This window comes from Mus musculus, chromosome 2, assembly GCF_000001635.26.
Source record: "Mus musculus strain C57BL/6J chromosome 2, GRCm38.p6 C57BL/6J".
In the NCBI taxonomy this organism is placed as follows: Eukaryota; Metazoa; Chordata; class Mammalia; order Rodentia; family Muridae; genus Mus; species Mus musculus.
The window spans coordinates 24402862-24416966 of NC_000068.7; the positions used below are offsets into that span (position 1 = coordinate 24402862).

The 14105-nt window shown below is 49.7% G+C and overlaps 1 protein-coding gene across 13 annotated transcripts in view; it reads left to right on the plus strand.

Annotated features, from left to right (window-relative positions):
• Positions 1–7009, plus strand: part of Psd4 (pleckstrin and Sec7 domain containing 4) — a 42313-nt gene extending 35304 nt beyond the window's left edge. For 7 of the 13 annotated variants that reach the window (XM_030249383.1, XM_006497835.4, XM_030249382.1 and 4 more), the window contains 7 exons: positions 10–53; positions 339–499; positions 1521–1591; positions 1876–2039; positions 2446–2590; positions 2826–2969; positions 4116–5895. In XM_030249383.1, the coding sequence (XP_030105243.1) occupies positions 10–53; positions 339–499; positions 1521–1591; positions 1876–2039; positions 2446–2590; positions 2826–2969; positions 4116–4373 (987 nt within the window). In that variant the 3' untranslated portion in view covers positions 4374–5895. Of the gene's footprint in view, positions 1–9; positions 54–338; positions 500–1520; positions 1592–1875; positions 2040–2445; positions 2591–2825; positions 2970–3412; positions 3742–4115 lie in introns of all 13 variants that reach the window. The other 6 variants (NM_001355231.1, NM_177611.4, NM_001355232.1 and 3 more) reach the window with 4 other exon arrangements.
• The last annotated feature ends 7096 nt before the right edge of the window (positions 7010–14105 follow it).

A 14105-nucleotide genomic window follows, 5' to 3' on the forward strand; every position in this document is an offset into this window, starting at 1 on the left:
CTGTTCCAGGCCCTCTACTGGTCTATCCGCAGTGAGAAGCTCGAATGGGCTATGTAAGAGCTCCCGTTTCCTCCCCTTCTTGCCCTTCATCCCTGCCACTAAGCCTGTCTACCCACTGCTGCCCACCTGAGAACTAGAGAAATTGAGGGGTCTACATAGTTCTGCATCTGAGTGGGTGGTGCCTACAGCAGGGGGGCTGGACCAGTTTGGGGAAGAGCAGAGGAACTTGAGCAAGGCTGGGGAAGCCAGAACTGATGTGGGGTGGGTACAGTTAGTGCCTCAAGAAGCAGAGGGTACTTGGTCTACCAGCATCCCGACCCTGATTCTCTGCCATCCAGAGATGAAGAAGATGCAGACAGACCCGAGAAGGACCAACCCTCTCCCTCAGCTGGCAAGATAAGCAGCCCCTTCCTGCAGATGGCTCAGGATCCCACGATGCCCACCTATAAGCAGGGCATTCTGGCTCGGAAGATGCATCACATTGCTGATGGCAAGAAGAGTAAGTGTCTGCTGCAGGGGGCGGAGAGTGTGTAGGGAGAGCTCTCCTTGGGGACCCTGTCCTATACTGTGGTACACAGAAGAACGAGCAACCTGTGTTTCTTTCCTGGATGGTAACTGAATGCTGTATAAAATAGGTCTGGTTATCTCCAGACCCTAGCACCACTATGGTAAGACAAAGACTAGACAAGCACATAGTGTCTCAGTTGAAGGTGGAAGGGGACTGTGTTTCGTATGGGGGCAGGAGGAGGGAGAGGCTTGGGGGAGTTGGTTCTGAGAACTGGCTCCAGGGGCAGGTTCTGGCAAATGATAGCACCTGGATGGAACCTTTTAAGGTAAGAGGGTTTGAACTTTTGCATTGTCTGAGCACATTCGTTAAAGAGCAAAAGAGCATTGCAGAATCCACTCAGAACAGGACATGTGCAAAAGGAATGGCAGGGATAAAATCTACCAGAGTTGACATTTGCAGCTTATTCTCAGGACAGCTGCCTGATCAGAGCACTAACTAAGCTAGAACCACAGAGGAAACTCTATGGTAGCTAAGTGGGACTCCCAGGGATGCCCACAGAAAATCAGGCCTCCCTCTGGCCAAGGACCAGGACATTAAGAAGAGAAAGAAAGGGGGATTGGTACTCAAGGGGTTCCCCCTGTGCTCCCTGAGTGGGCAAACACATCACACTTTATAAGAATGGGGCTGAGTAGAATGATTTGTGCCTAAGTGTGTGTACCTGGAACTGGGGAGAGCTAGTGTGCATGGCCATCTGTTTGTAAGCTAGTGGAACATCTGTTTATGTGGCAGTAGTTCTCTTTCGCTGGTTTTGTTTCTGTATATGGAGACTTCACCTGTCTTTTGTGTTTGCACATGTTTGCTTGTGGTGGTGTGCTCTGTGTGTTCATGTGTCTCCTTGTGATGGACTGGAGGTGGCATAAGGGGTGTGTGCCAGACTCTTATCTGGGGTGGTACTGAGTACATCTGGATGTAGTGTCAACAACCCACCTTTTTATGTCTCCCCCTGGGACAGCTCCATGGGGCAAACGAGGCTGGAAGATGTTTCACACCTTACTGAGAGGGATGGTCCTCTACTTCCTGAAGGTAGGAAGGGAGTCGGCGGAGCAGACTACTGACTTCCAGGGCTGGGGAAAAGAAGGAAGGGAGGAAGGACAGAAAAGGTCTTTGTAGATCGGAGATGGGATCTTGGGACACCGCCGAGGCTATGGGCGTGTAAAGCTGACGGGAACAGTGTCATTCTGGAACCATGCTGATTGTTGAAATGCTATTTAGAACCCAGCTAATGGGGTCATCAAGGAGAAGTCCAGAACTTTGGGATAGATGGGCAACTGATAACATCTTCACTGAGCCCCTGTGTCTGGTGGCAGGGAGAGGGCCAATGGCTGGATGGAGAGAGTTTGGTAGGACATATGGTGGATGAGCCTGTGGGAGTACACCACTCACTAGCCAGCCCAGCCACCCACTACACCAAGAAGCCACATGTCTTCCAGCTTCGGACTGCAGACTGGCGTCTCTACCTCTTCCAGGCACCGTGAGTCCCTAGAGCAAGGCTCAATGCTGCCACTCAACGTCTGTGGTCCCAGCCCTGATGGGAGCTACTATCTTGACTAGGAAACCTTAGAATTCTGTTCTGAGAGAAGTGCTGGATGGGGGTGGAGTGCCAGGGAATACAACAACTCCTCCGGGCCCCTTGGTTAATGCACTACCCTCTTGTTTGTATGTTAACAAAAGATTCTAGAATGCCACCAACGACTGACTTTTGATATAAGTTCTATTGCCACCCTGCATTTTCCTCTGTCAGATAAAATTCAGTGCCCCCCCCCTACTTCACCCTCATTAGTGTTGGGCTTCTTGGTTTGGGGAGGGAACAGAGTTGTGAGGGGAGGGCAGATGATAGAACTGCACCTCTGGGGACACACGACCTCCTTTGCCTGCAGTACTGCCAAAGAAATGGCTTCCTGGATTGCGCGAATCAACCTGGCGGCTGCCACCCACTCAGCACCTCCTTTTCCGGCTGCAGTGGGCTCCCAACGCAGATTCGTGAGGCCCATCCTGCCCATGAGCCCGGTGCAGAGCTCCCTGGTACTGCCTCTCCTAACTAGCCATGGGTGCAGGGAGGGCAGAGGTAGATTCAGGCATCCTAAGCAACAGAGCACTAGGCATGGTGCAGATTGGGGGCGGGGGAGGAGTGTACTCTACACCCCGTGATCAGATTGGGGTTGGGAGAGTCTGTACAGCCTGGATCATTAGTTTGAGAGAGTCAGGGAACGGCGAGGGGCAGAAGATTGGGATCAGCTTCTTCACTTTTCTATTCCAGGAGGAGCAGCATCGATCCCACGAGAACTGCCTGGATGCTGCCTCAGATGACCTGTTGGATTTGCAGAGGAACCTGCCGGAGCGACGGGGCCGCAGCCGCGAGCTGGAGGAATACCGCTTACGGAAGGAGTATCTGGAGCACGAGGTGAGCAGCTTGCAGTCCTCCGGCTGCCCTGGCCAGACCTCCAGTTGGCTGAGTCCTCTGCCGCCCTCTCCTGGTTGTCTTTGTCTCAGACCCAGGAAGCCTGGCTTAGGGGCACATCGGCATGCAATGGCAAACAGAGTGGACTAAAGACCCTTTGCCTTTCATCCCAAGATTATTTATAGGATACTTAATCCTCTTAGGAGTATATTTAGTTTTTCCTACAATGAAAAAAAAACCTATAAACTATATTATCCTTCCTAATGCTTGTATTGCCTGCAAGGAATATCTCAATTTACAATTCTGAAATAAATAACAAGAGTCTATAATCCTCATCGTATAGATGAGAAAGCTGAAATATGGTATGTCTGTCACATGTATCCTTCATACATGCTCTCAACTGGAGTTGATTTTATTAATTCTAGTCTCCCACCCCTATCCTCCAGTTCCGCCATGGCCTTGTATCAGCGCACACTCTGGGAGCCTAATGCCAAGTACCTTCAGAGTGCCTTCAGAGGCATTAAAGGCACTGATCAGAGCAGAGAGCTACCAGGAAGGAAGGCGTGGCAAGGTACAATGTAGGAATGGAGTGAGCCCCACAGCATCTGGAAACCAGAGACCAGGAAGGGACGTCATCAGTGGGTTTCCTACCCGTGCCCACCTGTCCCTTCTGCAGCCCGGTTCTCCCTAGCTTTCAGAGTCTCTGCTCAGTCCTTTGGATTATTGGTTGTCTTCACCACGATGACTGTCCACTTCCCAGAGGTCTTTGGGTAAGGTAAGGACCCAGCTTGTCCCTATCACAACCCAGCTGGGCCCTTTGTCCACTGACCAATTCATCCTTTAGGAAGCACATGAAACTAATCCACACCCAGATAGCTTCCCTGGGTAGGGTCCAGTGGGGTTGTGAACTGGGATGGGCAGATGCTAGCCCCGGAGACCTTAGGAGTATTATGCAGATGAGGGTTGTCAGCATCATGTGCCACAGGTACCAGTTGTTCAGAAGTGTGGTTGGACCCCAGGAGGCTCATTCTATAAAGATGCTAAAGAACTATTAGGGCATACCTCTACCACTGTGGCTTCAGACAACTGTGAGCTGCCCTTTGGGAGTTAGGACTGTGCTAAAGTGGTGTGGTTATTTATGTATTGCAGAAAACTCGATATGAGACCTACGTACAGCTTCTGGTGGCCCGCCTACACTTCCCTTTGGGGGACCTGGCTCTGTGGGAAGATCAGCTTGGGAAGGAAACTGACGGTTCTCAGGAGCCCAGGCCAAGCCTGAAGAAGTCCCACTCAAGCCCATCACTGCACCAGGAGGAGGCCCCCACCACAGCCAAGGTGAAACGCAACATCTCAGAGCGCAGAACCTACCGGAAGATCATTCCCAAGAGGAACCGCAATCAGCTGTGAAGCTGTTACCCTCTCAGACACTGACCACTGCTCCGGGGTGGACCTGAGATGCAGCCTTATGTGCCAGGACCATGGTGAAGGATAAGGCATCTCTGATTCTTTGCTGAAGGACGGGGCTGATTTCTCTGTGTCCCCGTTCCCTGGCTCTTTAGAACTGCCTTAATCTTGCCATACTTGCTTCTGTCCCCCATGGTGGTTCCTCCATCACCCTAACCCTGATCACTCAAGAGCAAGGTTGAGTGAGAAATTGGCTCCACTTGCGGAATTTGTCCCCCATGCACTCTCTCCTCTGAAACACGGGGCCTGGGTTGCTGGGAGGTCGCTTGAGGAAGTCTAGCTAGGACTGTTCACTGGGAACAGTCTTACTTTGGGAATTAGGTGACCTAGCAGGAGATGGTCCCAGAAGCATAGGGAAGGACCTCTTGGGAATTCCTAAGCACCATCTTGTAAGCAGGGTTACTCTGGCACTGCCCAGTAGAGGACAGCTTCTAACAAGAGTCCTTGGTAAGTTCAGGACTCAGGGATGCTGTGGGGCTCCAAGCTTCAGATCTTCTGACTGCTTTATCCTACAACCAGCCAAACAAAGCCCTTCCCGGGACAGGGAGTACATGAAAAGGCTGCGTGCCTAATTGTTGTTAATCAACAGAGCAGAGCTTGTGGCCTGAGCCAGGGTCAATAGGAGTGGGGGCCTCTAGAGCTCTATGGAGAACCCTTGGAACAAGGAGCCTTTGTTTCCTGAGAGTAATCAGGGTAGCTTTTCTAGGGGGTGAAGGTGGTGACAGTTCTCCTTGGGAGTCTGCCTGGCAGTGGGAGTGGAGATTGGAGGCCTGGGTTCTCACTGCTTTCTGTAGTCACCCCCATCCCACCTCCACCTTCAATATCCCTCAAAGCTGCAGTCCTGAGGGTTGACAGGACCTATTTCTCATTCCTGGGGCAGCTCCCAGGCTCTTGCTGCCCTGCCTTGGGAAATCCCCTTGCACTTCTTTTTGGCTTCTTCCCAGGTATGCCTGTTCTCCAGGGGAGGTTCTGGAGACTCGGAGACTTAGGGCTGTGTCTGTGAGGAGGAGGCTGGCCTGAGGGAGCAGCCACATTGTCTCTGCTCAGCCATGTGTGCAAAGAGGTTGCTGGCCAAATGGAAGCCTCTGCTGCTCACCCTTCAGCTGGCACATTGCCTCTCCTGCCTTCCTGCTGGGCCACACATCCTCCCTTCCAATAATGCTTAGAGCACCACAAAGCGGAGCTGGTCCTTAGGGCCAGGGGACTCTCTGGCCAGGGCCTGGGGCTGGCCTTTGCACCCAATGGGTGTGCAATAAATAGAACCTACCACAGAAGTGGGTGAGTGTGAGTGTGTGTGTGTGTAAGGGGGAGTCAGTCAGGTAGCCGTGGCCACCTGCAGTGTGTCAGGCTATAGCTTCCTTTGCCCCCTTTGTGATAGTATGTCTGTGTCTGTGTCCTGCATGTTCATGTGTGTACCCCAACATACAATTACAAGCTACTTAAGCTCGGGAACATTTTTCATCCACTTACTGTGTTTTTCATTTCACAGATGTTATGGGACTCCTTACATGGCCAGTACTAGGGGATTTGAAATGAGCAAAATGTCCCTGACCTCATAAATTGGGAGTCTTGCCCACTGTTTCATAGCTGTCAGTATTAAGATACACATTATCTTTCTGGGGAGCATTTATTCCTACTCCTGCCTCACAACCAGAGATCTAATCTGCAGACCTGTCAGGTGGATATGTATGCATGTTTGAAACATACATATGCTAAACCGAGATTTAGCAGAAATTAACAGCCACACAAGAGTCCAACTTGTCTGATTGTACAGAGGAGAACACTTAGCATGGGTAGATATGACATGGCCAGGATTGATGCTTCCCAGCGTGGGCATGACTGGGTTTTTGGACCTCATTAAACACTTATCCTATCCAGAAGAAAAGTTAAATCTGTCCACTGTGTGTGACACTTTGCTCATGTAGAACTTCCATTTCATTTGGATGCCTTTGGAGCTGGAAGACTAGCTGCCTGGCCTCACCAGGTCAATGGTGCCTGGCAGTCCACCCCTGGGCATTGTCTACCTGGAGAGTGAGCAGTTAGAGATGGGATTGTTGGGCTGCAGTTCTAAACTGTGGCCACTGGAGGGCAAGCAAGCACCTCCCAATCATTGGGCGGGTCAGATGCTTGGCTAAAGAGTCAGGTGGTAGGATCTTAGTTTGGGGCCATCACTGTCTTCAGACTTACAGTGGCCCGAGCCATGGCTCCCACTACTGGACAAACCTATCCCAGACAAAGGCTTGAGAGCCTGGTATCTTTCTGCAGAAAAAGAGGAAGACTTTCTAGAGCTTTCTAGACGGAGCCAAGAGCTCTCCACAGGCTGCACCTAATTGCCAGGAACAGTGAAAGCTGAGTGAGCCCACCCACAATCCCAGAAATGGGCAGGGCTACTTCCCACCTATGCGTTGTGTGGGCCTTGTCTAGGAAGAAGGGGATAAGGCAGAGGCTCCTAGTGATGACTGTAGCTCCTGTAAGAGGGTCGTGTTGGACTCCAGCCCGTCTATCTAAGGTAATGCAGTCCCTGGGACCTGGGATCACTGTATACAGGTGATACCTGATATAAACCTCTTCCTGGTTTCTTGGGTCTCTGCTCTGGTCGATTTCTGTAAGAGGCATTTGTTTGTTTTCAGGAACCATGGAAGACCTAAAAATCATCGTGGCCTGCGACCTGGATCCTCTCCTTTTAGGGGCTCAGTACCATGTACAACTAGAGACAGGGGACTGTGTGGGAGTTGAAAGCAAGTAGAAAGTCAGAATAAAAGAGCCAAGGGTCAGAAGGACACAGATGGACCTTGCATATAGCCAAGAAAGTGGCTTTTGTGCAGTGCAGTGTTTAAGCAGAGAATTGCATGGCTTGCTTTCAGAGGGATGAGCCAGCTGTAGTGTCTCATGCCCTCAATCCTAGCACTTAGGAGGCTGATGTGGGAGAATTACCATGAGTTCCAGGCCAGCTACTTACTAAGTTTCTGGACTATATAATAAGTTCCATGCCACCCCGGGCTTCATTTGTCTGAAACAAAGCAAAGATGAGATGAATAAGTAAGGCCAGTGAGTAGGGCCTAACTGCGCTGCTAACTTTGCAGCATTTAGGCACGCCTAGATTATTTCAAAACATTTAAAATGTAAAAGAAAGGGGTAAAATATAAAGACAAGTATGGATAAATAAGTAAATTCATAAAAACAAAGTATAAAGCCCTACAGTCTTGCAACGGCCTGACCTGTTCAATGCACTCAGGCCGATCTTCCCATTGGCCTGTCTGCATTGCTCCCCAACACCTTTGCCTCCAGCTCTTCTGGTTGCCTCACTACCTAACTGGCTCACCCACTCATCTGCTCTCCTCTCCTCCTCTAAAGAAAGGATGCTGCCTGATTTCACAGCTTGATGATGCCATGATTTCGGGGCCAGCATGGACCTCTTGCTCTCCTTCAGTGGACATACTTTCTATCCATCCCATTGTCTTCCTGGCAGATGCCTTCCAGTGTCACCAACAGGACGAAAAGAACATCAAAGCCTTCCTTGAACTCTGACTTCTCGTGGCTGACGTTGTTTTTCCAGCTGGCTGATAAATGCCCAGGATGGCTGGGCCTTACCACCTGCTTCTTCCTTGTTGAGGTCCCATTTCTACCTGCCTCTCTTCCTTTCTTCTCTCCCTCGCCAGCTCTCTCTGAGATACCCACTGGAGACCATTGATGACCTTCAGTCATCGAATGCATTGTCTTCTCAGCCTTCATCCACTCACACCCAGAAGCCTTGGACAGCGTAGATCACTTGATCTGTGTGGACTGCGCTCAAGTCCTCCATCAGGCTGACTGAGGTTGAATCCCGCTTGCATGGTTTGGTTGTTTTGTTGTTTAGCTGTATGGCCATAGCCCAGTTACTCTGCCTCTTATACTTCTGTGTACTTATCCACAAAATAGAGATAATAACACTACTTACCTCACAGAGGAGGCCGTGGAATTATGCATGTAAACAACTCAGACAATGCCTGGAAGGAAAGCCAGCCAGGTTAACTATTAACATGAAGCCTCCTTGTATCACCCTAGGAACTCTCCACACCTCTGAGCTTTGCCTTAAGTCTTGTCTTCAAACAGCCATCTTGTTTGGAGCTCGGCCTCTGCACCTGACTCTCCCTCTTGACCAGAGGCTCCAGACAGTGAATATTGGCTTTAACAGCAATTGGGAGTTCTGTGCCCATGTATGGAACACAGATGAAGCTTTTCTCTTATTCTTCTGGGGCTCCGTATCCTGACTTAGAATGTGGGAGCAACTGTTGGGGTACAAGGAGGGCCCCCGTAGATACTGTCATTACAAATCTAATAGATACAACTCATCTTCTCCTTGGAAGACTCCACCTCAAATCCATGAACCTGTCTGAGCTTGCACTCATGGCTCCATACCTGAGTCAGTCATTTAAATCAATTCCACCTTAGGAAATGGTGTGAGTGAGGCTAGGATCATGCAATAGCCAGGGTCTGGGACGAGACAGGCGCTGAGGATGTCTGAACATTGAAAGGACACATTAGGAGGAATGCATGATGGCACAAAGCAAGTGATAACTGACATGGAACTCCTGCCCCCCCCCCACCCCACCTCCTGTGAAGCTGTCCTAGGGTCTCCTGTAGTTACTCTGAAATAAAATTATTCCCTTTCTTTATCTTTCCCCTTTAGACACCCAGGGTCTGTTTCCTTTGAAAGCGAGATAGCACCCCTTAGGGCTTCTTCCTTGCTTGGTGCTTTTCTATGTTTGTGCTGCCCTTCTTTCTGTTCTTTAAACCCAGCACACATAGAGGTCCTTGCTGCTGACTCTGGATTTCCAAAAGATCTCCAGGGAAGAGTGTCTCAAGATAGCCACTAGCCCAGACTTTTCATCTGAACTTCAGACCTGGAGTTCTGACTCCACCGCATGCCTATTTAGTACAGCATTCTTGAAGTGTAAAATGCTCTACACATGCCACTCATTAACCCCACAATTTGACTTAGTGTCATCTCCCCACAATTTTTCTTCAACTCCCAATACTAGGAATTATTCTGAGATAATTCTTCCCTTGCTTTGAACCCCGATCCCATGGGACACAGACATATTTTACTCAGTCAGACCCTGCCTCACTAATCTCACTGTTTCCCTCTGAGACCTAATGTGGGGTGGGTAGGGAAGAGATTCCTCCCTCACCGAGAGTCACCAGAATGTGCCTCGCATGGTCTTACCTCTCTCCCTTCTTATATTCCTCCACCACTCTCACCTTGGGTCAGATCTACCTTGAAACCTTGATTTCATCTGCCAGTATTTCCCTCGAGACCCTGACCTTGTCTGTCTCTTATGTGCTCCAAAACTCACTGAAAATAATGCCCTAGTGGTGAAGCCCAGGAGTGGTGAAGCCCAGGAGTGAGAGCGCTGAGACCTTCTTTGCTCATGACGTCCCAAATCTCTCTACTCCGGCTGGGCAGAGCCTGGGAGTGTCCATCTTGGCTGTCCCTAGTGGATGCTTGCCTAGGCCGTCCTGGGGAAAACTGAGCCTGACTTGGCTGCTGTTGAGGGACCCCTCTACCCTTAGTTTTCTTTTATCAGAGCCCCAGGTGCTATCAGAATCGTGCTCCTGAGACCCTGCACACTGACTTGGAGCCAAGTGTGTTAGAACAGCCATAGTTTCATTCCACAGCTGAAACCCTCAGGGCCTACACCAGCTCTGCTACCACTCAGGATTCACTTTCTTACCCACGGAACATTTTCTACGGACTCAGTGCCTTTTTTCCAAAATATTCATATCTAACTAAATTATTACATGCATTTCCTGTGAGTTGTCTCAAGTTCTCCTCGGAACAAGGTGAGGAATAGATTAATATTTAAAATAAAACAAAGTGCCAGTGTGTGTGTGTGTGTGTGTGTGTGTGTGTGTCTTAGTTTGAAAATTCCTTAAGGGCAGGGGCCATGTCTGTTTATATAGCACCTGGCACAGTGTCAAATTAAGGCTTAACAAATGAATTCAGATGAAAAGAGAAAAAGCAGCAGAGACTCTTGGCCTCAGTCCTCCAAACACCCTCTTTGTTAAAGGTACTCATGCTGACCGCGAATTCTCAGGCTGCTTCTGGCCATACAGGTTTGGCCTGTCAACCTCATCTGTCCCCATACTGGCCATAACCTACCTGACCCTTGCACATACTGAACTCACCAAGGCTACTTTTCATTCCCAGACAAGCCACATCCATGCCTGGTTCGGAGCTTTACCCCTAAACAACCCACCTAGAACATTGCTGTGGCCTATCATGCTTGTTCAATATGGCTACACATTTCCTAAGAAATGCCACAAGCTGAGGTGTTTGAGGTTCCTGTCCCCACACCTTGGCCCTGTGGGGGTCTCCAGCCAGGCAGGGGCCTGACAGAGGGAGGGAGAGGATAAGCTGCCTTCAAAACTCCAGATGCAGCAGTTAAAAAGAGGACAGAGGCAATGATCCTGCAAATTGCCACATCTGTATAATCTGCCTTTTATTTTCTGCTTCATGAAGTTTTATTTCCTATTATTTATTCACCTCCCCGCATTCCCCTCCCCCGCCTCCACTCCTCTTTAGCAGGCGACATGCTCAGATGGGTCCTAAGCCTTGGCCTGGGTCTGGCTACCCCCATCCCACTTAGCCCCTCCTTGGCTGGCTTCTGAGAGAAGGCACCTGCTCCCCTCCTCTAGCTCCTTTGCTTTCTCACCCAGGGCATCTGGGGGCTGCCACTCTCCGCATCTTGTGTTCCAGTAACCTTGCTCCATTCTCCTGTGGAGCCCTAATGAAACACATGAGAGGGGTAGAGGATCATGGAGGTAGGGCCTGTCACTGTCTCCATCCCCAGGACTCCTAAACCTCACTGCTAGGTGACATCTGCACTCCGTGTTCTCCCCACCATACATTTTCTCCCTTGCTGAGCTTGTCATCTCCCATTCCCTACCAGCTAGCTTAACCTCTCAGTGTTCTCTCCAGCTAAGTGGGCCTGTGGCCAGGAAAGGTGGGAGACAGTGTACCAGTAAAGACATGCAGGAAGGTACACCCATCTGTGTTGTGTGTTGTTTGCACCTCCCATTTCCAGGTGCAAGAAAAAAGAAGCAAGTCTGAGAGGTGAAGGGCCCCTGCAGGGGCCAGTCTTTCCCATGAACTAGAATCAGGACAAGACCAAAAAGGATGGTTAGAATAGCCAGGTGAGAATTTGGGAAAAAAACAATGGCATTATTTTATTATTCTGTTATGGAGGATTGAGCTCAAGAAGTCCTGTATGGGAGGCGAGCAGTCTTCCACCAAGCTTGGCATTGACAAGTTAAGTCTTCCTTGCCTGATGATTCCAATTCCTCTCCAGGTCACAGACAGAGGGCACCTTGCAGGCAGTGCTCCTGATGGCCAGCTGCAGATAAAGGCCAGCCTTGCCAGAGGCTGAGCAGCCTGAGAGTTTCATTCACTCCCTATTCCGTGTGTATTCTCTTGTGATTTTCAGTCCTTTCCTGTTTAGCGATTCCCATTTGTGCAAAATCCCATTTCTAAACACTAAGATTTTTGTTCTTCGTGGGGTGGGGTGATGATTCCTATTCAACTTATCTTGTTTGTTTCTTATGTTTGCTAAACACACAAAGGAATGACTCCATGGCAGGTGTTTCAAGGAAGACTTCTGAATAAATAGACTGTGAAGTTAAAGAGTGGAAGCAGAGTCCTTAAGTCCCTATGAGCATTGACCTTGTCAAGCCAGTGTCTCCCAGCCTCTGCCCCATCCCAGCTCCTTTAGAAATCTGGATATAGTCACACAAATTGAGCCAGAGTCCAAATCTGGGTAGGTTGAGCAAAAGAAGCAACCTCAACCAAAGACCACATTCCAAATATGGATATCTAGATATGTCACCACACGTAGAACCAGGAGTGGGAGGCAGGAAGATGAAAAGTCAAGGCCATCCTAGGTTACACAACAAGTTCAAGGTCAGAGACTCTGTCTCAAAAAAGTTAAAAAAAAAAAAGAGAGAGAGAGAGAGAGAAGAGAAGAAAAAACCAAAAAAAAAGAAAGAAAGAAAAAAGAGAGGGAGGGAGGGAAGGAGGGAGGGAGGGAGGGAGGGAGGGAGGGAGGAAGGAAGGAAGGAAGGAAGGAAGGAAGGAAGGAAGGAAGGAAGGAAGGAAGGAAGGAAGGAAGGCCGAAAGGAAGCAGACACCCAGATATAGAAATATGGTGTTTATTTACTTGATAGTCAGGAAAGTATCTGAGAATTTAGAAGAGACTTCTTAGTGAAGAAGATCAGGTGAGACCCTTCAGAGAGTTCACCAACTTGACAGCAATCCCAGCAAGAGTTCAAGGAGAATTTCAAGTCACAATTTTCACCCTCAAGAAACTGAGAAAGGGTGCCAGCCAGAGGGGACAGAGCCAGCCATGGCCCTATACTCCATTCCCAGGCTCACAACAACATCCTTTGGCCAGGAGAAAGTAAGTAAGGAGCAAGGGCCTCTTAAAACAATCGCTAACAGGTTCTCATGACACCCAGAAATTATACACAGGACAGACTCTGTCCCCTCATCAGCCAGAGGCAAGTCAGGAAAGAAACTGTCTTGCGGTTACAGTGAACATCTTTCTGTCCTCACTATTCCAGAGCTAGAAGACCAGAGCTACACTCTCACCCCCACCCCCACCCCCACCCCCATCCCTGTTCCTTTTCTGATGTTTCTTTTCTGATCAAACCCTTTCATTTTATAGGCAACTTCTTCACTCTGGCAGCAAGTTTTCTGGGTTCTCTCACCTCCCCAGGGGCATGAGTGTCAGAGGAACTAATGCTGCCCACAGCTGGGGGCCTCGGCTCTGGGCCCCCAGGAATACAGTTGGGATGAGGGCTGAAAGAGATGGGGCAAAGTCACCTTGGTGGTGGAAAGAGATGCAGTCTGGGATGAAAGTTTCCTGTCTGTGCTTCTAGTGAGACCTGGGTCTGTCCCAGATGTTTGTGATCAGTATCTTGGCATCTATTGAAAAAGTAAGTAAAAAAAAAAAAACCCCAAAATGCTGTATTTCTAAATGAACAACTTTCTCATTTAAGAACAGTTTCTGGAGTTTTAGTACCAGGTGGTTGTGGATATGGTGTGGACTTTGGCTCTGAAACTAGGAGATAAGGTGTCTTAGTTGAGGAAGGGATGCCCTAGGGAGGATTTGAAAGGACAGGGTTGTGGGAAAGGCATCCTTGGCAAGGGAGTCAGGGTCCCTGGACTGGGTGAGGACAGCCATGGCTAGGGGAGGTGCCCTGTTTGTGAGGGTATGTGCTAGTTGTGGGTGCCCTGGTGTGGGGAGGGAGGACAATGTCTTAACTGGGGAAGGGTGACCTGGCTCTGGGGAGAAGTCCATGGTAGAGGACTGTGGAAGAAAAGGAGGCAGCAGGGGTCTCTGAGAGGGGAGAGGGTGGGAGGGAGGCATGATGAGAGGGAGGGTGTTGGCTTCATGCTGTTACTAGTTTGATTTATCCCTAATGAGTTCTCAGCACATGGCTGCTCCTGGCTCACTCCAGGGGCCAGCTCGGCCTCCTGTGGGCAGAGCCCGCCCCGACTTCACAGCAACAGCGGCTGCTCACTCAGAAAAGAGCCAATTTCCACGCTGCACAGTCCGCTTCACTCAAGGGAAATCACATTTCCCTGGGAGTCGCAGGCAGCGCTTCACTCCCCAGCCTGGCCCACTGCCACAGGGC